A 23,669-nucleotide genomic window follows, 5' to 3' on the forward strand; every position below is an offset into this window, starting at 1 on the left:
CTTCACTGCGTTGGTTTTTTCATTTTTGATCACTTTCATTATTCGGTTATAAATGTATTTCTAGCCCGTGACAAGTGGAGCGTACCAGCATTATTATCATCACATGTTACCTGTTACTTTTCTCAACACAGGAGGTGGTGAAGCACTTAGAGACATAGATATTTATACGTAGAAGCCTCATTCGACCGCTCCTGACACGTAGGCGCGCCCGCCATCTTGCAACGGTCAGCGTGTCGTCACTCACAGAAGAATCAATGATGCCAGATCATTACGCAGCTTCTGGTTTTGAAACCGCCAAGAGAAGATTTAAATTCCCAAAGAAATGGGATAACCGTTTACAGGTGAGAATGTGTTGGTTAGTATTTCAAATGTATTAACTCTATACTATATGTTTCACTATGGTGACTTTAGTAATGTCAGCTGACGCATTTGTTATGTTGTATTTTGTTAGTAAAGCGAAATCTTCTGCTTAAGTCTGTTTCATATAGATAGATAGATATTCATTCTGTTCATACATGATTCTAACTACGGGTGCAGATGCTCAATCAACTCGCTGTCGAATGTTCACAGACCGCTCCAATATGGCGGACGGCTTACCTATAGCGGCCCATTGAAACGCCCGCTAATGAGGAGTCTATATATGTATATGTCTATGGTCAGAGTTTCACAATCGCTGACTAGGATTTTTAAAGCGTTTTGAAGAGATTGCTAGGTTAAATTTCCGTATGTCAGGCAAAAGTCTTTTGAAGTTTTAATTACAAATACCTCAAGCGAGACCAAAAAAAAAAAAGTTCTGAGATATAAATGCGTTTTAATGCAGGATTCAGTTTTATGAAGCCGTCAAACGCATCACAACAACACTTGCCGCCCGACGGTGATGACGTCAGGTTGTTTTTGTTTTTTTATACCTGAGAACGGGATCATACAGAAAACATAATATAACAGCACATAATAACAACAACAACAACAAAAGAAACAAAAAAACTAAAAGTAAATAAAACAAAATAAATAATGACGCCGAGCTAGTTACCCGGAAGTGAACGCCATTGTCATCATCAGGTGACAGCAGCACATACAGGGGTTGAGCTGCTAGTCTTTTATTTATTATTATTTGTAGTAATTCATGTGTAAAAAGCTTATTTAATACACAATGGCTCAAAAAATCAACGAAGCTCACGAGCACATCGCCAAGGCTGAAAAATAGTAAGTAATGCTTGAATATTTACTATAGTGGTTTTAAATGAACATCACGTCTTATTTCACAGCAAATTGATTATTTAAGTCTCTTTATGCGAATATCAGATTATACATGAGACTTTATGATGGAGATATGGCTTTAATTGTCGCAGTTATAGCCATTCTTTCGTGTTTGACTTGCTTTAATCATTCAAGTTAAATGAAGAATGTAATGAAAGCTTTTATTCTCAATAAATGCAGTTTAAAGACGAGCTTTATGAAGTGGAAGCCCGATTATGACAGTGCAGCATCAGAATACTCCAAAGCAGGTGAGATTACACACACACACACACACACACACACACACACAAGACCTGCTGATCTCAGGTGTCTCTGATGATGATGATGATGATGATGATGATCTTCCTCTCCAGCTGTTGCCTTCAAAAATGCCAAACAGCTGGACCAGGCGAAAGAGGCGTATCTGCTGGAGGCCGAGGCTCACACCAACCACAGATCGTATCCTTCATGCTGTGTTCTCGCTGATATACTGATTTATGGATTTATTAGCCTGTCAAACATCATCCGGCAGTGTTTAAATCTGAAAAGCACCACTGACTGTCTTCTTCCTTGACTCATTGTTCAGGCTTTTTCACGCAGCCAAGTGAGTACATTCATCATGATCACAGACATCTGCTGTTTTTAATGTGCTTGTTATGAATATGTTTCTGTCTGCAGGGCTTTTGAGCAAGCAGGAATGATGCTGAAGGTCAGTGCATTTGCTATCGACTAAACATGTATTCTACTATAATAAAATCAATTAATTTATTTCAAGCCTTCATTTTATATATATATATATACACTGCTGTTCACAAGTTTGGGGTCGCTAAGATTTTTAATGTTTTTAAAAGAGTCTCTTCTGCTCACCAAAGCTGTGTTTATTTGATTAAAAAAACAGTGAAATATTATTCTAATGTAAATCAGCTGTTTTCTGTGTGAAAATATAGTAAAGTGTAATTTATTCCTGTGATCAAAGCATCATTACTCCAGTCTTCAGTGTCACATGATCCTTCAGAAATCACTCTAATATGATGATTTGATGATCAAGAAACATTTATGATTATTATCAGTGTTGAAAACAGCTCAGATTTCTGTGGAAACCGTCATACATTTTATTTTTCAGGATTCTTTGATGAATAGAAAGTTCAAAAGAACAGCATTTATTTGAAATAGAATCTTTTGTAACATTATAAATGTCTTTACTGTCACTTTTGATCAATTTAATGCATCCTTGATGAATAAAAGTATTAATTTCTTTAACTTAAAATTCTTACTGACCCCAAACTTGTGAACGGTAGTGTGTATATATATATAAAATTATACATATTTATGTTGGAGAAATGCCAGTTATAGCCCTTGTTCATATGTTTCACTTGCTTTAGCCATTGAAGTTAAATGATGAATGTACAGCTAACTGATGATATATTCTCATTACGTTCAGTTTATATATATATATATATATATATATATATATATATATATATAATAGGGTACAACAGGGCTAAAGGTGCTGCGGGGTTAAAGGCACATTTGGCTTTATTCTCTTTAAAACACTAATGACACACACATTCAGCTCAGCACTTTTCTTAACATCTGCTTGTCATCTTCATTTATCTTCATTTATATACAGCGCTCTTAACAATATAGATTGTTCCAAAGCAGCTTTACATTGATAATAGGAAACGACAGTAAAGTGTTTAGGCTTTGCAGCAGCTCTAGAATAAAGTTATTGTCCAGATAAAGTTAGTTTGATTGATTCACTTCCGTCGCGATGACCACAGCTTGAGATGATGCGCGTGGAGATTCGTCTGATCCGTGACGCGATCGCCGACAGTCAAAGTGGATTCTGTGCTAATTCGATCTAATATTTAATGTTTTTTAAAAATGTTGTAGATTTAAGTAGCAAATGAGAATCGCTAAAATTATTGCAAATATATTTATTTATTTTTTATTAAAATGTATACTTTTTTTTTTTTTTTTTTTTTTTTTTTGTTAAAAGGTAATTAAAGCAGCAGTTTTTCAATAACGGATGAATATGTAAAAGTATGATATTTGAGGTAAAAGACAGCCGGATGACTTCTCCATTTGTTGACATGACATGGTTAGATTTAGATGTAATATATGATGAAATATCATATCATAAGTTGGGTGTCCATCTTAGAGATAATCACCATATTTATAATAGAGACATATTTAAAAAATGATATTAATCATATATAATAAAATGTGATAATTATGTGTTTCTACTGTAAAGCTATATGGATTTATTATGGGATCTCATTCAGTGCTTTCAGAATCTTTACCCTTTAAAACAATTTTTAAAATGAACATATTTTAATGACAGTATATTTATCAAACACAAATTAATTATTGTATTTATCACAATAAACAGAAAATAGTACAAACTTTGCTAAAGTGATTGTTTTGAACAAGTATTACGTTTATTTGTCTTTTGCCCCGTGTGTCACACATTTATGAGATTTTTAAACAAAACAAACCACTTTAATGATTTATTTTCACACAAAATCTGTGATCATTGATCAAAATAATCTCCATCAATGTTCAATACAAACATATATTGTTTTTTCTGCAATCATACACTAAAGGAGTGAAAAGCTCATTTCTCTTAAGCTGGGCCTTTGCCCCGTTGTACCCTCATATAAACGTTGTTCGGAGTAAATCATACATGACAACTGAGTGTGTGTGTGTGTGTGTGTGTGTGTGTTGTGCTGTACAGGACATGCAGAGATTACCTGAAGCGATCGAGTTCATCGAGAAGGCCAGCATGATGTACGTGGAGAACGGCACTCCTGACACCGCTGCCATGGCCCTGGACCGAGCGGGGAAGTGTGTGTTCATACTCGCACGTCTACACACACGTCCACACACACGTCTACACCAGTGAGGAGTTCCTCTGACTCTGAATCTGTCGTTCGCAGGTTGATCGAGCCTCTGGATTTGGCCAAAGCCGTTCACCTGTACCAGCAGGCGGCAGGAGTGTTCGAGGTCAGGCTCGCGTAACCCCACCAAACACACACTTCCTCACACACACCTTCAGACTAACACTGTCTCTCGTCTTCTGTCGTGTGTGTGCTCAGAACGAGGAGCGACTGAGGCAAGCTGTGGAGCTCATAGGCAAAGCATCACGACTTCTGGTTCGGCAACAGAAGTAAGATCGCAGTTATTAATGCATTAACTAACAAACTTACATTTGTTCGTCGATGTTCAAGATTAACATATTCATCTTCATGTTGGCTCACAGCGCATCACTAATATCAACACATACAACTAAAATGGTTTATTAAACTTGATTAACATTAACTTGGGTTAATAAATGCTGTAGTTAGTTCACGATAACTGATGTTCACTCATTGTAAAGTTTTGTGATTATTAGGGATGGGCCAAAAAAACGGAAATAAATTTTAATTAATTAATTAATTATTCAAACTTATTAATAATCAACACTCAAAATTGTAAGCTAAACATTTAAATTGCATATGAGGCAGTTTTTATATAAACTTTGTGTAATAACAGAATGGTTTCTTCTCCAGTTTCTTGGTGAAATATAAACATTTAAAGGTGCAGTGTGTAAGATTTAACACCATCTAGAGGTGAGGTGGTGAATTACACCCAACAGAAGTTACGCTGGCCGACAGGAAGTGATGTCGTCGTCTGAGACAGCAGAGAGTAGGCAAAGCAATGAGGTTTCTTTACAAAGATAAATTAAGAAATTATGTTTACTTAATAATTCAGTAAAACAATGTTATTGTGAATATCATTGTGTCAGTGCTTTATTCGCTTCTTTACACGAAGAACAACACAGTGACGAAACGTGTTTGTCCGCTCAGGGCCACCGTAGAAACACGTCGATGTAAGCGGACCCGCGGTGTGTGTAGAGAGAAATGACTCATTCTAAGCTAATAAACACACAACGGTTCGTTATGTAAGGGTTTATACACCACTGACAACATCGTTATGTTTATGATATTGCATTTCTGTCAACAGATCCTCCTAAATATTACACACTGTACCTTTAAAACGACAATAAACTGTAACATTCGTTAAATAATGAAAATAGTGCTTTTTTAATTTTCAGTGCATCCATAGCAATAATGTTCTAGAGTTTGCTTTGGTATTTTGGATTGTGTAGCGTGTTATTTTAATGCAGGATTGTGATGCTGATTCCAGGTTTGACGAAGCCGCTGTGTCACTGCAGAAGGAGAAGAACATGTATAAAGAAATAGAGAATTATCCAACCTGTTTCAAGGTGCGTCTCAGGGCTCATATATATATATATACTGTATATACAATTTTTTTTAAATGTTGTATACGTTTAATAATTGTATACGTTTTATGGTTTATGGTAAAACATCCGAGGGGAAACACTGGATGCATTGCAGTGAGTGATGGTGTTGTGTGTGTGTGTGTGTGTGTGTGTGTGTGTGTGTGTGTGTGTGTGTGTGTGTGTGTGTGTGTGTGTGTGTGTGTGTGTGTGTGTGTGACAGAAAACCATCGCACAGGTGCTGGTGCACCTCCACCGCGCGGACTACGTGGCGGCGGACCGCTGTGTGCGCGAGAGCTACAGTATCCCAGGGTTCAGCGGGAGCGAAGACTGCATCGCCATGGAGCAACTCCTGCAGGGTTACGACGAGCAAGATGAAGATCAGGTGAACCGTGTGTGTACCTCACCCCTGCTCAGATACATGGACAACGACGTGAGTCTCTCACTCGACGTGTGTGTGTGTGTGTGTGTGTGTGTGTGTGTGTGTGTGTGTACTTGTACAACTACCTCTGTGAGGACCAGTTTGAGTTTTAGACCATTGGAGTGAGGACAGAGAGAGTAAAGGACATGTTGGCCGGTCCTCAGTTTCTGAGAGCCTTTAAAGGCCTGTTTGAGGGTCAAGACTTGGTTTAGGGATAAGGTTATAATGAGGTTAAGGGTCGGTTTAGGGTCAGGGGTCGGGTTAGGCACTTAGGTGTGATGGGTAAGGTTAGGGTAAGCGGCTAGAGATTGCATTGTGTCAATGAATGTCCTCATAAAGATAGATGTACAAGAATATGTGTGTGTGTGTGTGTGTGTGTGTACGTAGTTACATGTAGTTACTATAGTAATAACAGTAAATTATGCATAATTACAAGTAACTAACCCTCAACCCTAACCGTAACTCTATATATAGTATGTACATGTAGTTAATTAAAGGATTAGTTCATTTCAGAATTAAGATTTCCTGATAATTTACTCTCCCCCTCGTCATCCAAGATGTTCATGTCTTTCTTTCTTCAGTGGAAAAGAAATGAAGGTTTTTGAGGAAAACACTCCAGGATTGTTCTCCATATAGTGTCTTCAATGGGGTCCAACGGGTCGAAGGTCCAAATGTGAGTTTCAGTGCAGCTTCAAAGTCTCGACACGATCCAGCTGAGGAATAAGAGTCTTATCTAGACAAACCAGCGGACATTTTATATCAAAATAAATATTTATTTACTTTTAACCACAAATGCTGGTCTTGCACTGGCTGAGATGTGTCACACATTACGTAATCAGGTTAAAGAGACTTTGAAGCTGCACTGAAACTCACATCTGGACCTTCGACCCGTTGGACCCCATTGAAGACACTATATGGAGAAACATCCTGGAGTGTTTTCCTCAAAAACCTTCATTTCTTTTCCACTGCAGAAAGAAAGACATGAACATCTTGGATGACGAGGGGGAGAGTAAATGATCAGGAAATCTTAATTCTGAAGTGAACTACTCCTAAGTGAGTAAGTGATTTATGATCATCATCAGTGTTTGATGAATAAAAAGTAAAAACAAAACAAAAAAACAGCATTTATTTAAAACAGAAATCTTTTGTAACAATATACACTACCGTTTAAAAGTTTGGGGTCAGTCATTTTTTCCTTCTTTTTGTGAAAGAAATGATTACTTTTATTCCGCAAGGATGTGTTACATCGATAAAAAGGAATAGTAAAGATTTAAATATGAAGCAGCACAACTGATTTCAGCATTGAGCATCAAATCATCATATTAGAGTGATTTCTGAAGGATCATGTGACACTGAAGACTGGAGTAATGAAAAGTTTTCAAACCTTTGACCGGTACTGCAGATAAAGTCTAAAATAAACACTTATATGTGTATCTTAGATGTTTTCTGTCCACTAGTCAGAAGGAAGATGGAAGCAAAAGCTCAAAATGAACTAAAACTGGCGGTGCCGTACATGTAGAAGCTTTATTTTAATTGAAAAAAGCACATAAACCACAGATATTATACTTTATTAATCATATGTCTTGTACCTTATCTCTGTCAGAGCAAACGTCCCTCTGGTTAGTGTGTTCAGGGTCAGTGTTTCTAATCTCCTCACTGTCTCTGATTTGTTTGATTCACACTTCCAGGACTGTGGCAGGTATGACATCATCAATAACAAAACATCTGCATATTTCAGTAGAGTAGACAAATGCCTTGTCCACACACACACACACACACACACACACACACACACACACACACACACACACACACACACACACTCACACACACACACACTCGTGTTCTTGGCTCTTGACCACTTGCCCCAAGTGCTCATGTAGGCGTAAACACTGCACGTGTGTGTAGAACTAGAACATTACCCGATGGGACACACTTGTAGTCTTGCAAAAAATGCAAGTGTTTAGAGTTTTTATTATATTTTCAATACTTTGCATTTTAAAATAAACTTCTGCATGTCTGTTCAGGAGTCGCTAACAGAACACACACATTTTAAATTGTGGTGCTTCTAATTAAGTGATCAAAACTGTTGCAAATGTTGTACTAAACAGGCCTACACACACACTATACTCCTCATTGCACCAAATAACATGTGCAACACTGTTTTTACTACCAAATTATATGCATCTAATTAATTTAAATTACAGTGGAATGTTTTTCTCGACATCTCGCGATTTCGGGGCACGTGAGTTCCTGAACATAATGCATGATGGGATACGCGTAGTATTTTTCAGACATGGGACGGTCTAGCGCACTTTCCTTCTGTCGTGTGCATGCGCTCTTAAGTGGCCAAGAGCACAAGTGTGTGTGTGTGTGTGTGTATTTGGACAAGGCAAGACTCTAGTTTTCCTCCCTTCTGTGTTTTATTTCCCTCTTTTGATGTTAGTCAAGGTCATATTTGTTTGCTACCGTACCTTTAAAACATGTAAATGAGCTCTTTAATATCCTGGTGTGTGTCAGTCATCATCAGGGCAGGTCGAGCCCTGCTGAACATATAGCAGGTGTTGCAGACTCGTATACGTCAGAGCTCATGCTTTCACAGTGATATAGGGCTGCAAGATTAATCGCAATATCCATGTCATCGCACTTAAACCGATTTGGCTTATCGTGATTATGAAATCGCACTGGCTGTGATTATTAGTGATGCGCAGCTTGTCAGTGACGTACGGCTCTGTTAACGCTGCATCTGAAAGCACTGAGTTTGAGTCGCTTATAACGTGCATTTGGAAAAGCAACACGCGTCAAACATCTTTCCAGACATTATGAACCTCTTGTCCAACAAAAGACGACATTTAATAACATGCTTTTAACTCTCTTCATGAGGACAGCTGAGCTCCTCCTGTGAGATGATGAGCTTCTCACTCAGAATAAGGCAGTCGTGTGTTTATTACTCATGTTTAATCAGAGCATTTCTTCTGTTTATTCAGTTACAGCGATAGGGGTTTCCTGGAGTGATGTGTGCTATCCTACTTCAGCGGCAGGGTGTGTGTGGTGTGTGTGTGTGTGTGTGTGTGAGACGCCCTCTGGTGTTCAGTTGGATATGTGGGGGGTGTGTGTGTGTGTGTGTGTGTGTGTGTGTGTGTGTGTGAGACGCCCTCTGATGTTCAGTTGGATATATGGTGTGTGTGTGACGCCCTCTGGTGCTCAGTTGGATTTGTGGGGTGTGTGTGTGTGTGTGTGAGACGCCCTCTGGTGTTCAGATGGAGCATTTACTACCGATCAGCCGCTGCACTGACACACTGCGCATAAAATAATCGCAGCCTTTGCCAAATCGCGTGCGGTTTCAGTGCGATTAATCGTGCAGCGCTAATAATGATCCACTGATGTGTCTCCTCACTGATGTGTGTGTGTGTGTGTGTGTGTGTGTGTGTGTGTGTGTGTGTGTGTGTGTGTGTGTGTGTGTGCTCACCTGTCCTACAGTACGCCAAGCTGGCCCTCAGCCTGCAGGTGCCCGGAGGAGGGAAGAAGAAGAAACCCGCCGCTAGCGCTAGCGGAGGCAATGGAGCCGCGCAGCCGGAGGAAGACGAGGATGAGTACGCTGGAGGACTGTGTTAAAGACACACTTCTGCTGCCCGAGAGCGCATGCATGACCGTCTCTCGCTGTCATATCCCTGAACTGGACGTATCTGTGTTTTAAGATGCTTTCAGAAAAGCTCCTCAACAACTCCTCACAAGCATGTGTGTTTATTATTCAGGTTTGCCTTTGAGCTTGTGTTAAAATGAACGTTAGGTTTGCGTTTGCCTGAACTCTCATTGATTTTAACGCGAGTTTAGGGAGTTTAAAGGCAAACCCACACCTGAGAGAACAGCCTTTACTGTGTTTCAGACTTACTCAGAACTGCATCTTGGGTAGTGCTGGACTACGGTGGCTCAGCGTGTTCAATTATACACTATCATGAATATTGAATAACAGTGCCTGCCTTACATGAACTCCATTCCTTCTTTGTATATGAAGCGTCACCAGAACTGCATGAAATGCCTTAAGATAATCTGAATATACGAAACCGGTTTTGTTTTAGTTGATGTGCTTTGAAATTGCGGGGAACAATTTCTGTTATTAACGAGGACCTAAGTTATGTTTACTGTGATTGCATGGTTGCAGAATACCAATGAATAAATAAAAATGATTCTGTTTTTGCATACTTTCGATGCCTTTTACAGTGAATACTGTAGACTTTACTCGTACACAATGATGAAAATACAAGAAAGAAGCACAGGCAAACATGATTCCAGACTGTGTTTTTATGATCCTGATCCACAATCACACACACAGAGCCAGTGAAGCTCGGCTCGCCCTGTTCCTGAGAACGCTTCAGTCCTCCGCTCAAGCCTATACATCGAGCTAGGAGAGTCCTGAAGAACCCGAGCACTTCTGGGTCCAGTTTTCTCTGAAGAAAAAGTGCCTAGTGTCTCTCAACCTCCTTTCTTTGTTCAAGTTATCAGTCAGCCTCCAGGACAGTATATTGCACAGCGCGTGATTATCGAGACTCCTAACAGACAGGTGGCGCTAGAGCGCATTAAAACCTCGATCCTGATCCCATTGGTTGCGTGTTTCTGGCAGTTTCTCAAGGTCTGTTACACCTGTGGGTTTAGACCTCTGGTTCAGACCTCACGTTGTTGTAGTGCGAGGTCGTCAGTTTCTCTCAGTCTTCATGACGTCCTCATTTGGTCTTCTCCCTGGTCCACTTGATCATGGTCTCGGGGGAGCGGTAGAGGAAGATGAGTTTGGCGTACAGGTCCTCCTCGAGCTCCAGCTCGCCCGTCTCGCGCACCAGGAAGATGTCGGTGCAGAGTTTGAGGATTCGGTCCACACACGGGAGCTCCTCGAACATGATGGAGTGAGAGATGCCACTGAAGAACTCGCGCACGAACTTCCCGATCACCAGCACCACCGATGCGTACAGGCCCATGATCCTGCGGGAGATGATCATTTGCCATTTAACCATCAAACAATCACAGAAAAAGTGCATAACTTCTCACAGTTAACGCATTATTTGCGACTTTACTGCAAAATAATCTCAAAAAGTGCAGTACTAACTGTTGACGTGTTTGTTTTTTGATGATTCCACGTCGTTCAACGATCAGGCTTAACGCTCTATTTTTGACAATCTTGCACAATTCACAATTTAACCACAAAATAATAGCGTTAAGTGCAGCATTAGTTGTTAAGTGCAGTATTAGTGAGATAATTCTGTGATCATGGAACAGATAAAATAAAGGAAATGTTACTGTTTGTTAGGGGTGTAACGATATTCGAACCGAACCGAAAAACCGCGATACACCACCCACGATACGAATCGCGATGCTCTCATGGCGTACCGAGGACGCCCCGCCCCGCCCCGCCCCGCCCCCTGATGTCCCGGCTCACTGGACCTCATCATGTCTTATGTGTACACAACGAATACAGAGTTGCCTAACCACCATTAACTACATTTAATCGCAATAAGCTCAGTGTTTTGTTACATTCGAAAATAAGCAAGGTGTAATCTTTCAAATTCTGTCTATTTGATCACGAAATTCAAACATGTCGTTTTGGCGCTCTTTGATGTGGCGTCAGTCACAGATCACCTCATTTAAAGCGGCAGCGCGGAGCGCGAGTAAACGCGATTCTCTTCCTCAATTACAGAATAAACACGAATGGACACCTGAAGGTATGTTCAAAGATACAGTATACTTACTGAAACGCATCATAACTCGTGTAATCGCTCAGTCAGTGTTTCAACAGCGGAAATACGTCAATAAAACGCTTAGTTTTTCACATAGCTTTATTTACCTCAGGCAAGTCATTCAGCGTCCACAGCTTGTTGGTTTGCTAAGGAAATGAACTCTTTCACTAAATAAATGCACTATATTAACCTATATATTATATTTTACTTAACCTGTTAATGACATCTTGATTATTTAATGTATGTTTAAAATATCTGTCATGAAAATGACAGCAACTGTGTAAATGATTATATTTCAATAATAAATTAGAGTAAAAATGTTAATGTAAAAACTGCCTTATGTGCAGTTTACATGTTTTCATACAATTTGTTACTTGAGTGTTGATTATTATTATATCTAAAAATAAATAGCAACTGAATTTAGGCTAAAAGTCTAGGCTCTGTTGTCAAGCTTTAATGATGTGCAAGTAAGGGCTCCTATATAGTTTACAGCATTAGCAGATACTTTTTTTTTATCCTTGCGAAACGTTTACTTGTAATTGAATTAATTTAAAGACAAGGACACAATTTGTTAATTAAAGCACTGTTTAAAAAAAAGAAGAAGCAATTTTAGCTTTCTAAACCCTCCACTCCACCTAAACCAAACCGAGACGTCAAAACCGTGGGACGTACCGAACCGTCAGTTTTGTGTATCATTACACCCCTACTGTTTGTTGAGATCATGCGTAATTCACCATTCAGCCACAGAATAATCACAAACACGCATTACCCAGTCATTAACACATTAGTGAGATAGTTCTGTGCGATGTTTGCAATCCTGCATAATTTGTGACTATACTATACCACAAAATAAAGTGCATTATTAGCTGTTAACGTTAGTGAGATAATTCTGTGATCATGGAACAGATTCTTTCACCATTCATCCACATTAACAAAATAATCACAAACGGTGCAGTGCTAACAGCTACTGACACGTTAATTAAATAATTCTTTGAGCTTTAAACAAAATGCAAAATCAATCCATTTTTTTTTTGCACTCCTGCATAATTCGGCCTTTAACTGCAAAATAATCGCAAAAAGTATGACATTTTGTATGACAAAAACATTTTGTTCAAAGATCGCAGAATTATTTCACTTGTCAATAACTGTTAGTACTGCACTTTTTGTGATTATTTTGTTGATTTTAGGTTTTGTTTAATTTAACCACAAAATAACCACAGAAACTTGAGTAAGTTATTAAATTACCGCCATAATTTTATCTAAAAAATCACTTTTTTGAGGGGGAACTCCTGCGGTTGCATAAACACAGCTGTTCAGTTAAAGGAAGTGTTCACTTTCATCATTTGCTCATCCTCAAGTTGTTTCAAACCTGTGTGAGTTTCTCCTGCTGAACACAAAGGAAGATATCTTGAAGAATGACCGACAGACAGTTTTGGACCCCATTGACTTCCACAGGAAAAAAGACTGGATATCAATGGTGTCCAACAACCGTCTGGTTTCTGACTTTCTTCAAAATATCGGTAACACTTTATAATAACTGCACGCTATTAATCATTAGTTAAGCATTAGTTAATTCATCATTTATAAAGCATTAATAGACATTAGTAAGCAGTTTATAAATACAGTTATAAATGCTGTATTCTTGATTTAGAAGCATATCTATAATGTGTTTAATAATTGTATTTTCATACTTTATTAATGATCCATTTATCATTTCTAAAAGAAGTATTGCATTATTTACAAAGCAGTTGTTTAGGAGTTGTCAGTGATTCATAAGATCACTTTAGTGATAGTAAATGTAGTAAATTCAGGCAGTTATAAAGCGTTTAGTAGTGGTCAGTTCACTATGTTTGTGAGCTCATCTAAAGTGAGGACTAGTTATGCCTTATAAAGCGTTTATAAAGGAGATTTAAAGACTCAGTTTAATATGTCTATGTTCTGTATCAGTGTGTGTGTGTGTGTGTGTGTGTGTGTGTGTGTGTGTGTGTGTGTGTGTGTGTGTGTGTGTGTTTCCTTTTTCCTGTTCAGAAGAAAACTGAGTCTTTAAATCTCCTTTATAAAAGCTTTATAAGGCATAACTAGTCCTCACTTTAGATGAGCTCACAAACATAGTGAACTGACCACTACTAAACGCTTTATAACTACCTGAATTAACCATTAATTACAGTAGAAATACATGTTAATAAAGCATTTATAAACACACTATTACTATATGTCTGAATAATGATGTATGTAATAATTTATTGATCATTTACTTACACTAAAGTGATCTTATGAATCACTGATAACTCCTAAATAACTGCTTTGTAAATAATGCAATACTTCTTTTAGAAATGATAAATTGAACATTAATAAAGTATGAAAATACAATTATTAAACACATTATAGATATGCTTCTAAATCAAGAATACAGCATTTATAACTGTATTTATAAACTGCTTATTAATGTCTATTATAAATGCTGAATTAACTGTTTACTTATGCTTAACTAATGATTAGTAGCGTGCAGTTATTATAAAGTGTTACCCAAATATCTTCTTCTTGTATTCAGCACTCGTACAGGTTTGGGATAAACGAGCCGTCTGGACCGATCTAGCTTTTTATGCACCTGAGTAAAAGTTATGACCAGAATAAAACTGTAAGGCTAGTCTGCTGGATCTGGCTAACGGCGCTGGACTAGCATCCGAACCCTTATCTGGGCGTTCCCTCGGCTCTCCCGCGACTCACCCGTATCCCGCCAGGAAGCCCAGGCTGGGAGGACTGACTTTATCACTGAAGACGTAGAGCTGCAGTCCGGCCGCGCTCTTCTTCTCCAGCTTCTGCTCGGACCGCATCTGGATCTTCCCTGCGGACGGCTGGTCCACGATCCACCACTCCTGGATGTGTTCGCTGGCGTTACGAGACCTCTCCAAGTCCAGCAGAACGCTCTTATAACCATCATCTGTGCAGAGATCAAACCGGTTACAGGAGCGAGTGTGTGTCCAGGGTTAGAGATAAACACTCGCTAAACGCGGGTAACACTCGACAGTCACGCTGTCAGTCACTGGCTAATTCGGCGTGTCACTTATTATGTTACTCACTTTGCTGGGGAAGTTCGTGTAAGACAGATTTAGTGCAAATACTTGTGATTCATCATGATATACAGTACAGGCCAAAAGTTTGGAAACATTACTATTTTTAATGTTTTTGAAAGAAGTTTCTTCTGCTCATCAAGCCTGAAAATTCTGAAGATCCTGAAAATTCAGCTTTGCATCACAGAAATAAATGATAATTTAAAGTATAATAAAATGAAAACCAATTCTTTTAAGTTGTAATAATATATCACAATATTACATTTTTTTTCTGTATTTTTGATCAAATAAATGCAGGCTTGATGAGCAGAAGAAACTTCTTTCAAAAACATTAAAAATAGTAATGTTTCCAAACTTTTGGCCTGTACTGTATTAAATACAGTGTATTGTGCAGAATCTGCTCATATCTGCTTACTTGAACACACACGTCACTACACAACAAATAACAGTGCATGTTCATTTGCATTGAAGCAACAGCGAAGATTATAAAGCATTTGGATAACAGAAAAGACATTGTTATTTTCCATCATCCCACATTTTTTTATGTTCTTTGTTTTTAATATGTGAAATAACTTGGATACCCCCCAAATTAAATATGTTAAATGAATGAAAATGGACACTAATCTACACTATTTTAATAGTTGCTGAGGGACAATGTGAGATTCACTTAAATATGAAAATATTATCATTACTATAGTGGAACTACAAAACACATTAGATGGTTTAGAGCTTTTAATATTTATTGCACAGACCACAGCTGGCCAACAAATACATCTAAAAATAAATAAATAGTAATAAAAAAATATACATACACATACACTCTTTGTAGTGCAAATTAAAATGATAAAACTCACACACCTTAACGACTGGTAGACACACTGTATAGCCTACCTGAAGTATTTTCTTCCTCACAAAAGTAAACAGTTGCTCTCAATATAACACTGAACAATGTACCAACATAAATAAAAATGATAAAATGTCATATTTTGGGTTTTTATTTGTATAACCTACAGAGGACGTCATCATCAGAGGTTCACAACCGGTCAAACAAAGATGTTTTCTGGGAACGTTCCCTGCTGTTATTCTGGAGTTTTATTTTATAACCATGTAAACTAATTAAACACTGCAAAAAAAGCTTTTCTTACTTAGTATTTTTGTCTTGTTTCCAGTCCAAACATCTAAAAATTCTTAAATCAAGATGCTTTTACTAAATGAGTAAAATGCCATGAGATATTAAGTCTTGTTTTCTGGGGAAATAAATTAAAATAAAGTGAGTTTTTACTTAAAACAAGTAAAATGATCTGCCGATGGGGTCAGAAAACTAATGTTAATTCAAACAGAAACAAGATTATTTTTCTGACCCCATTGGCAGATCATTTTACTTGTTTTAAGCAAAAACTCACTTCATTTTAATTTATTTCCCCAGAAAACAAGACTTAAGAGGTATAATGGAGGATTTTTTACTTCCGGGTGGATCACCTATACTATTGGTCCTCCTAATTGTCAATCATTCTGGTGAATCAATCAAACTTATTCAAAAAGTGGAGAGTCAAGTCAAGTCATTTTCATTTATATAGCGCTTTTAACAATGTAGATTGTCTCAAAGCAGCTTTACAGAGATAAATGTATAATTTAACGTAAGATTGTTTGGCTTTATAGCGGTTCTTTAATAAAGTTATTTTCCAGCTAAAGTTAGTTTTGATTGATTCGCTTCCGTCGCAACGATCATTTGTTTTTAAATTAGGGCCGCCAAGACGACACCATTCTCTCTACACAGACTTTAAACGCGAACCTGTGAGAAACGCTGATGGCGTTCAGATGCGCATTAAGAACGAGTTCTATAGTTATGTGCGTTTGAATATATGTGTGCAGGTTTGGAATTCCCTGCAAACCAAACCTAAACAAATTACTGGTGTTTCCTTATAGTTTTGATTCAGAATTTTATTTTATTTTATCAATTCGGGGTAGATACGCAAATTGAGTTTTCCCGACGACGCGTTATCTGTAGAGTGGGAAAGGGATCCTCCATAGGGAGAGACTAGTTGGCACTTCAGCACTGCGTTGACATCGGGTCCAGAGGGCGGGTCTTATCTAAAATTCGGAAAGATCCTCCACTATATCTTTAATATCTTATGTCATTTTACTCATCTAGTAAATGCATCTTGATTTAAGAAATGTTTGATATTTGGACTGAAAACAAGACAAAAATACCAAGTAAGAAGAGCATTTTTTCACAGTGAAACGTTGCATATGATACCGATAGGCTACAGAGATTATCCTGCTGACATGTGCCATTTATTTATAAAGAAATTATTTTATGCTCGGACAAATTCGGTCTCTCTCTGTCTTTTGTCCAGTCCGGCGCCTCAGAAACACACACACACACACACACTTTGCAGGAAAGTGTCCTGGACTGCATTACCTGTGTAAAGCTGATCTATGGGTTTGGCGTTGGAGTCACTCGGTGCTCGAATGAAGCAGGGAAACACTTTCTCTATGACCCTGTAAACGAGAAGATGCACTGTAAATACTGAAGCACTGCTGTAGGTGTGAAGCTGCTGATGTGGAGTGTGTACTCACACTGCTTTATTTCTGGTCCCGTTGAGTAGAGCGATCAGCTCTTGTCTCGTGTTCATGTCCAGATATGTGACGTGTTTGTCCACGGCAAACTCAGCCTTCGCTCCCAGACTCAGATTCCTGCAGAAGAGAGGAGCATCATGGGATTTATTCGCTCACTAGTATTCACATAGAAAACAGCTGATTTACATTAGAATAATATTTCACTGTTTCTACTGTATTTTTGATCAAATAACTGCAGCTTTGGTGAGCAGAAGAGACTCACAGACACACTTTTGAACAGTAGTGCATCTTAGGGTTTCTACGCAGTTTGGAAAAGTATGGAATGTGATTTGAGTAATTTCCAGACGTGGAAAAGTATGGAAAAAGACAACAGAACATATTTGTTTCTCAAGACAGTTTTCTAACATATAAAATGAAGAATTTCTAAAACTAGCTTTTTGTCTTACAAGCAGTGAATTCATGGCATCAGTTTAGCAACCGTCGAACATGACGACAAGGCGCACGTTTTCATTGTGCAAAACTGTGTCTTTAACCTCACTAATCAAATGTGTGTGTGGAACCATCAGCGGATAACAGAGCAAACGATCATTAGACCAGACGTGCTGCTGTTCGCTGATCAAACCACATGAAGAATCCAGAGGGGAATATGTGCAGGTTATAAAGGGTCTTCTCATAATGTAAGCTGGAGTTATCACTTTGTTTAAACTATGGAAGCTTGTTTCCACCACAGAAAAAAATATATAAAAAAAATTAACTGCGACTTCATCTCACAATTCGTACTTTTTTTTTCTCACAATTGCAAGTTTCCATCTTGCAATTCTGTCTTTTTTCCTTTAGAATTGGGCTTTATAACTCGCAATTGCATGTTATATAGTCAGAATTTTGAGAAATAAAGTCGCAATTATTAAATAAAAAGTCGTAATTATCTTTTAAAATGTTTTATTCTGTGGCGGAAACAAGCTTCTGTAGAAAACCAATGAAAAAAAGAGGGGGCAAAAATAATTACAGATGACTACGACCATTCAGGTTAAATATGGTCTGAAAAATATACAGACAGGTTTGGGGAAATTTGAGTCTGTGTTTTATGGAAGCTTGTTTCCGCCACAGAATATATATAAAAAAAAGGTAATTGCAACTTTTAATCTCACAATTCTGACTTTTATCTCAGATTTGCGTGAAATAAAGTCACAATTGTGTGATAAAAAATCTCAATTGTGAGTTATAAAGTCAGAATTGCGAGATATAAAGTCAGATTTGCGTGATATAAAGTCAGAATTGCGAGATATAAAGTCAGAATTGCGAGATATAAAGTCAGAATTGCGAGATATAAAGTCAGAATTGCGAGATATAAAGTCAGAATTGCATGATATAAAGTCAGAATTGTGAGATATAGAGTCGCAATTGTGTTATAAAGTCAGAATTGTGAGATATAAAGTCAGAATTGTGTGTTATAAAGTCAAAATTGCGAGATATAAAGTCGCAATTTTCTTTTAAAATGTTTTATTCTGTGACGGAATCAAGGTTCCGAATCAATATTTAATGACAGTGTATTGATATTAATATCTGAATGCTGTAATCATATTCTCTGCACGGTACCGTTGGATGCTCCAGGACATGGTGACGGGGAACTGGTCCTCTTTGCTCAGGACCTGCATCAGACTGGTTCTGCTGGGAGGGCTGATGGTCCACAGAGAGTTCGAGCTTCCCTCCAGCTCCGCCACGGTCACGTCCTCCGCTTTGTACGCCTCCAGAAACTGCATTGCACTCTGGGAAGGAGATCGGACTACACTTCACACACTGTGCAGTTAATATGTGAGGGATAATGACTAACAGAGGTGTAAAGAGTAATAGTCCTGCCATATGTTTATTCCAGCCCTGAACTCATCCAGCTGATTTCACTGATTAGCTCTATCTGGAAGCAAATCCAGGCGACTGGAACAAAATACTGAGGAGGACTTTTACTTTCTGAACCTGGACTTTACACCTCTGATGACTAATAATGACTACCTATAGACTAAACACTAGGGCTGGGACGATACACAGATCTCCCGATTCGATATTATCACGATACTTGGGTGCCGATACGATACGTACTGCCATTTTTTTACAAGTATTGCGATTTTGTGTTTTTTTTTTGTTTTTTTAACACTAGACCATCGGGAAAAGTTAAATCATGCACTTATACAGACAAACACACACACACACACACACACACACACCTGAAGGGGTTTATTCTGAGATAACACACACACACACACACACACACACACACACACCTGAAGGGGTTTATTCTGAGATAACACACACACACACACACACACACACACACACCTGAAGGGGTTTATTCTGAGATAACACACACACACACACACACCTGAAGGGGTTTATTCTGAGATAACACACACACAGAGAGATAACAACCAGCTGTATGTACATTATCCGCTTCTTACACGGACACTTGCCACATAAGTAAATAATTAGACACAAAATATTGATCTGAGTCGAAATATGTTATTAGCTCTTTAAACGCAAAGCTTCCGCAGAGAGAGCCGTTTCAGCGGCGAGATACGGTATACAGTCATAACACTTATTACACAGCATTTCAACACATTAATAATTATGGAGATTAGAGATATTGATTTGAAATTAAACTGTTTTAAAATCGTACCTGTTTGTATCTCATAATCCAACAGTGAACAAAACAATAGTCACAAAATGGCCGCCGCTGCGTTTGTATGAAACAAGAGAGAGCGAGTCCATGATACTGGATGGCATAATTAAATAACTGTACACAAAATATTGATTCGACTGAGTTTTAATATTTTATTAGCTCACCAAACGCAAAACTTCCACGGAGAAAAGCCGTTCCTAGCGAGCGTATAGCGCTGCTGACTCCAGTAGCTACGTTTACATGGACACAATCGGAATGAAATCAATACGACTGATGAATCCGAACACGGTGTTTACATGAATGATAAATAAAGTAATCGGGTTGATGTGCACGTTTATATGTCACAAGTTTCAAATCGGATCTGATGTTTTGACATGCGCACACTGCACGAATATACAGAGTTTCCCACTTTTCCCGCATAAATATTCTCCTCTATTGGTTCTTTACGCTATTTAACGTCATTGCACATGCGCAGTCCTTTCAGTTTCGGTTTTCAATCCGATCAAGTGTTTACATGTTCTCTCGATCGGATTACAAAGGGATAAACCACCCCTTTCAATCCGATCGAAATTTCATTCGGATCGAGCTCAGTCGGATCAATTAAGGCGTTTACATGAAGGTTTTTTAGTCCGATTGAGCCGTCAATCCGATTATAAGTGTCCATGTAAACGCAGCTAGTGACCCGGATGAGCCGGTGTTTCTGTTCTCAGAGGCTGTTATCTGGGAATAATTTACCGCTGGATGGAGCGATCGACCAATCAGAGTCAAGCATTCCACAGAGCCGAGTAAGAAAGTTTGTGAATGAAGATTCTCCTGCAAAAGCGTGACTTACAGGGATGAATTTGTATGATGCCGTGAACGTCTCGAAGTCTGCTTTCGTGATTTCCTTCAGCTGATTCTGCTGTGCACTCATGGTGAAGATGGGCTGGGATCAGGAGAACACACACACACGGATTATATTTAATGTCAATGCATTTTATTAAAGACGGCGAGTTTGAGTCAAATCTCCACTTCTGCAGCTTTACACACCAAACTTTACAGTTTCATTTATATCTATATGCATATGCACATCTATATTTTTACTGTTCATATAACATGATTCAAACACCTGATTTATATACCATTTTATTCCTAAAAACGTGCTGAAAATTATTTGTTTATTTTGTGTACATGCATTTACATCGTTTTATTCACTGCTTTTCATAAAGTTTTGGTTCAGACTAGTATTTAACATTCACCTGATTTATATACAATTTTATTTCCTAAAAATGTGGTGAAAATGATTTGTTTTCTGTCTGCTGACAATATCTTCTGATTTATGGAGTGATAAAAAGAAATTCAAAATCCTCTCTGTAAAAACCAAACAATAATTTTGAGTCTGACTTTATCAAATGTTCAGATTTCTGTTGTGGAAATGTATGTAAATATAATTTTGCATACAATTAAAAACATACACGTGCATACGTTTAAAATATATGTATTTTGCATATTTAATTAGATATTTACTCATTTCAATATGATGTATTGAGTACTCATTAACAGTGATTGAGTGTGAGTACCTGAAAGCCGCCCAGTGTGATGGTGACGGACACGTCCAGCGGTTTGTTGACGACTCCAGCCACAGATTTGACCAGAGACATGAAGAGCAGAGGAAACCAGACGATGCAGATGAGCAGCATCACGATCATCCCCCCCATCCCGTACTTCACCACCTTCTTCTTCTTCTGTCCCCGGGGCTGAGGATACCTCTGGAAACACAAACGCAGGAAAGCGTGAGATAATCTGAGCTGCAGTTTATCAGCAGCCAGGGGTGTGTTTCCCCAAAGCATCGTTAGCCAACTATGATCGCAAGTTCCGTCGTTATCAGCAGTTCAACGAGTCTGTGTTTCCCGAAATCAGTTCTAATGAACATTCGCAAACAGCATTGTGTGTTTGTGTGTTGTATGTTTGGAGCGACAGATCTCGACCTGTGGTTAGAGGAAGAGTTTCTAGTTTGCGTGACATGTGGACTCAATAAATCCTGATCTTGAGCAAAATAAGCAATCCGACATTCAGTGCAACCTGTGTCTTTAATTTAGAATACATACAAATGTCATTTACGTCTTTTAGTTTGTCAAGAGATTTAAAGTGTCGTTTATGAAGAGTGTGCATGTGTGAACGAGCTCTAGTGTGTAAGAACGAGTCTATGATTGAATCTGGAAATAAAGCAAAATAACTGAGAAAAATGAGAAATAGTCCTCAGATGCATGTCTGTAATCTATAGCAAAACATCTCGCATTAATTCGATCTCAAACAGTTTCATTAAAAGAAGTCATTACTCCACCACGTGCATGACATCATTAACCAACGTGGCTGAACGACCAATTTGCGACACTACGGTTTCGGGAAACAGTCGTGACTATAGATGATTTCCTCAACGATGCTTCGCTCTATGATAGTGAAGCTGCGAGTGTCGTCGTTGTGTGAGGAACACAGCCCTGAATGACAGAATGATCTGTGCTGACGGACAGACTTCTGTCTCACCTTCTCCGACTCTCTCCAGCACTTCAGCACAAAGATGTGAGCGTAGATGTCCTCCACACAGATCCAGCTGGACAGGCTGAGCGTGGTGTCGGTCCAGACCCAGTCCATCACCGCACGCAGCTCCGTCAGGAACGGCACCAAGCGGAAGCTGACGAGCACAAACGGCAAACGCAGTCAGCTCGCCTGACATGGACATGTGCTTCACCATTACGTCGAAATATGTGAACAAAACTAGATATTTTCTGTGCGTTACAGAGATTGTTTGATGATGCTTTTAGAGATGATTTGAATCCTAACCGTGGTAAAATCACTGTAACGCACGGCCTTATTTGGCCTATGTACTTCAGCTTTATGTCTAAAAATGTGAACAAAACGAGATATTTTTGGCATAATGTAATAAGAGACCGCGTGTGACAGTGATTTTATCATGATGCTTTTAGAGATGATATGAATCCTAACCGTGGTAAAATCACTGTAACGCATGGCTGTATTTGCCCTAGCGATGTACTTGTAGAAGTGCAAGTACTTTACCTTTATGTCTAAAAATGTGAACAAAACGAGATATTTTTGGCATAAAGTAATAAGAGGCTGTGTGTTACAGTGATTTTATAATGATGCTTTTAGAGATGTTTTGAATGCTAACCATGATAAAATCACTGTAACGCACGACCTTATTTGGCCTATGTACATGTACTTCACCATTATGTCTAAAAATGTGAACAAAACGAGGTATTGTTGGCATAAAGTAATAAGAGGCTGTGTTACAGTGATTTCATGATGATGCTGGTAGAGATGTGAATCCTAAGTGGTAAAATCACTGTAACGCACGACCTTATTTCGCCTATGTACATGTACTTCACCATTATGTCTAAAAATGTGAACAAAACGAGGTATTGTTGGCATAAAGTAATAAGAGGCTGTGTTACAGTGATTTTATAATGATGCTGGTAGAGATATGAATCCTAACCGTGGTAAAATCATTGTAAAGCATGACCTTTTTTGGCCTGACTTTTATGAACAATGATATTTTGTAACATTATTAATGTCTTTCCTGTCACTTTTGATCAATTTAATGCATCACTGCTAAATAAAAGTATTCTTTTCTTAAACTTTTTAACAGTAGTGTATATATAATAACATTATTATATTTTAGACACAT

General features: G+C 38.3%; 2 protein-coding genes across 3 annotated transcripts in view; one reads left to right on the forward strand and one right to left on the reverse strand.

The window, feature by feature from the left end:
• Positions 1-652: 652 nt before the first annotated feature.
• On the forward strand, positions 653-10,221 carry napga (N-ethylmaleimide-sensitive factor attachment protein, gamma a). The gene is made up of 11 exons (XM_084398791.1): positions 653-1,203; positions 1,438-1,505; positions 1,611-1,695; positions 1,823-1,840; positions 1,915-1,945; positions 3,974-4,083; positions 4,176-4,242; positions 4,335-4,405; positions 5,425-5,503; positions 5,742-5,951; positions 9,420-10,221. The coding sequence occupies exons 1-11, from the start codon at positions 1,151-1,153 to the stop codon at positions 9,552-9,554; spliced, it is 927 nt and encodes a 308-aa protein (XP_084254917.1). The 5' UTR covers positions 653-1,150; the 3' UTR covers positions 9,555-10,221.
• Positions 10,137-23,669, reverse strand: part of piezo2a (piezo-type mechanosensitive ion channel component 2a) — a 172,225-nt gene continuing 158,692 nt past the window's right edge. For both annotated transcript variants that reach the window (XM_084398790.1, XM_084398789.1), the window contains exons 46-53: positions 22,511-22,658; positions 21,547-21,735; positions 20,820-20,912; positions 18,913-19,082; positions 17,317-17,433; positions 17,159-17,238; positions 14,393-14,606; positions 10,137-10,913 (exon numbers count right to left, since the gene is read on the reverse strand). In XM_084398790.1, the coding sequence (XP_084254916.1) occupies positions 10,661-10,913; positions 14,393-14,606; positions 17,159-17,238; positions 17,317-17,433; positions 18,913-19,082; positions 20,820-20,912; positions 21,547-21,735; positions 22,511-22,658 (1,264 nt within the window). In that variant the 3' untranslated portion in view covers positions 10,137-10,660. The remainder of the gene's footprint in view (positions 10,914-14,392; positions 14,607-17,158; positions 17,239-17,316; positions 17,434-18,912; positions 19,083-20,819; positions 20,913-21,546; positions 21,736-22,510; positions 22,659-23,669) is intronic.

Source organism: Rutilus rutilus (genome assembly GCF_951802725.1).
Source record: "Rutilus rutilus genome assembly, chromosome: 24".
Lineage (NCBI taxonomy): Eukaryota > Metazoa > Chordata > Actinopteri > Cypriniformes > Leuciscidae > Rutilus > Rutilus rutilus.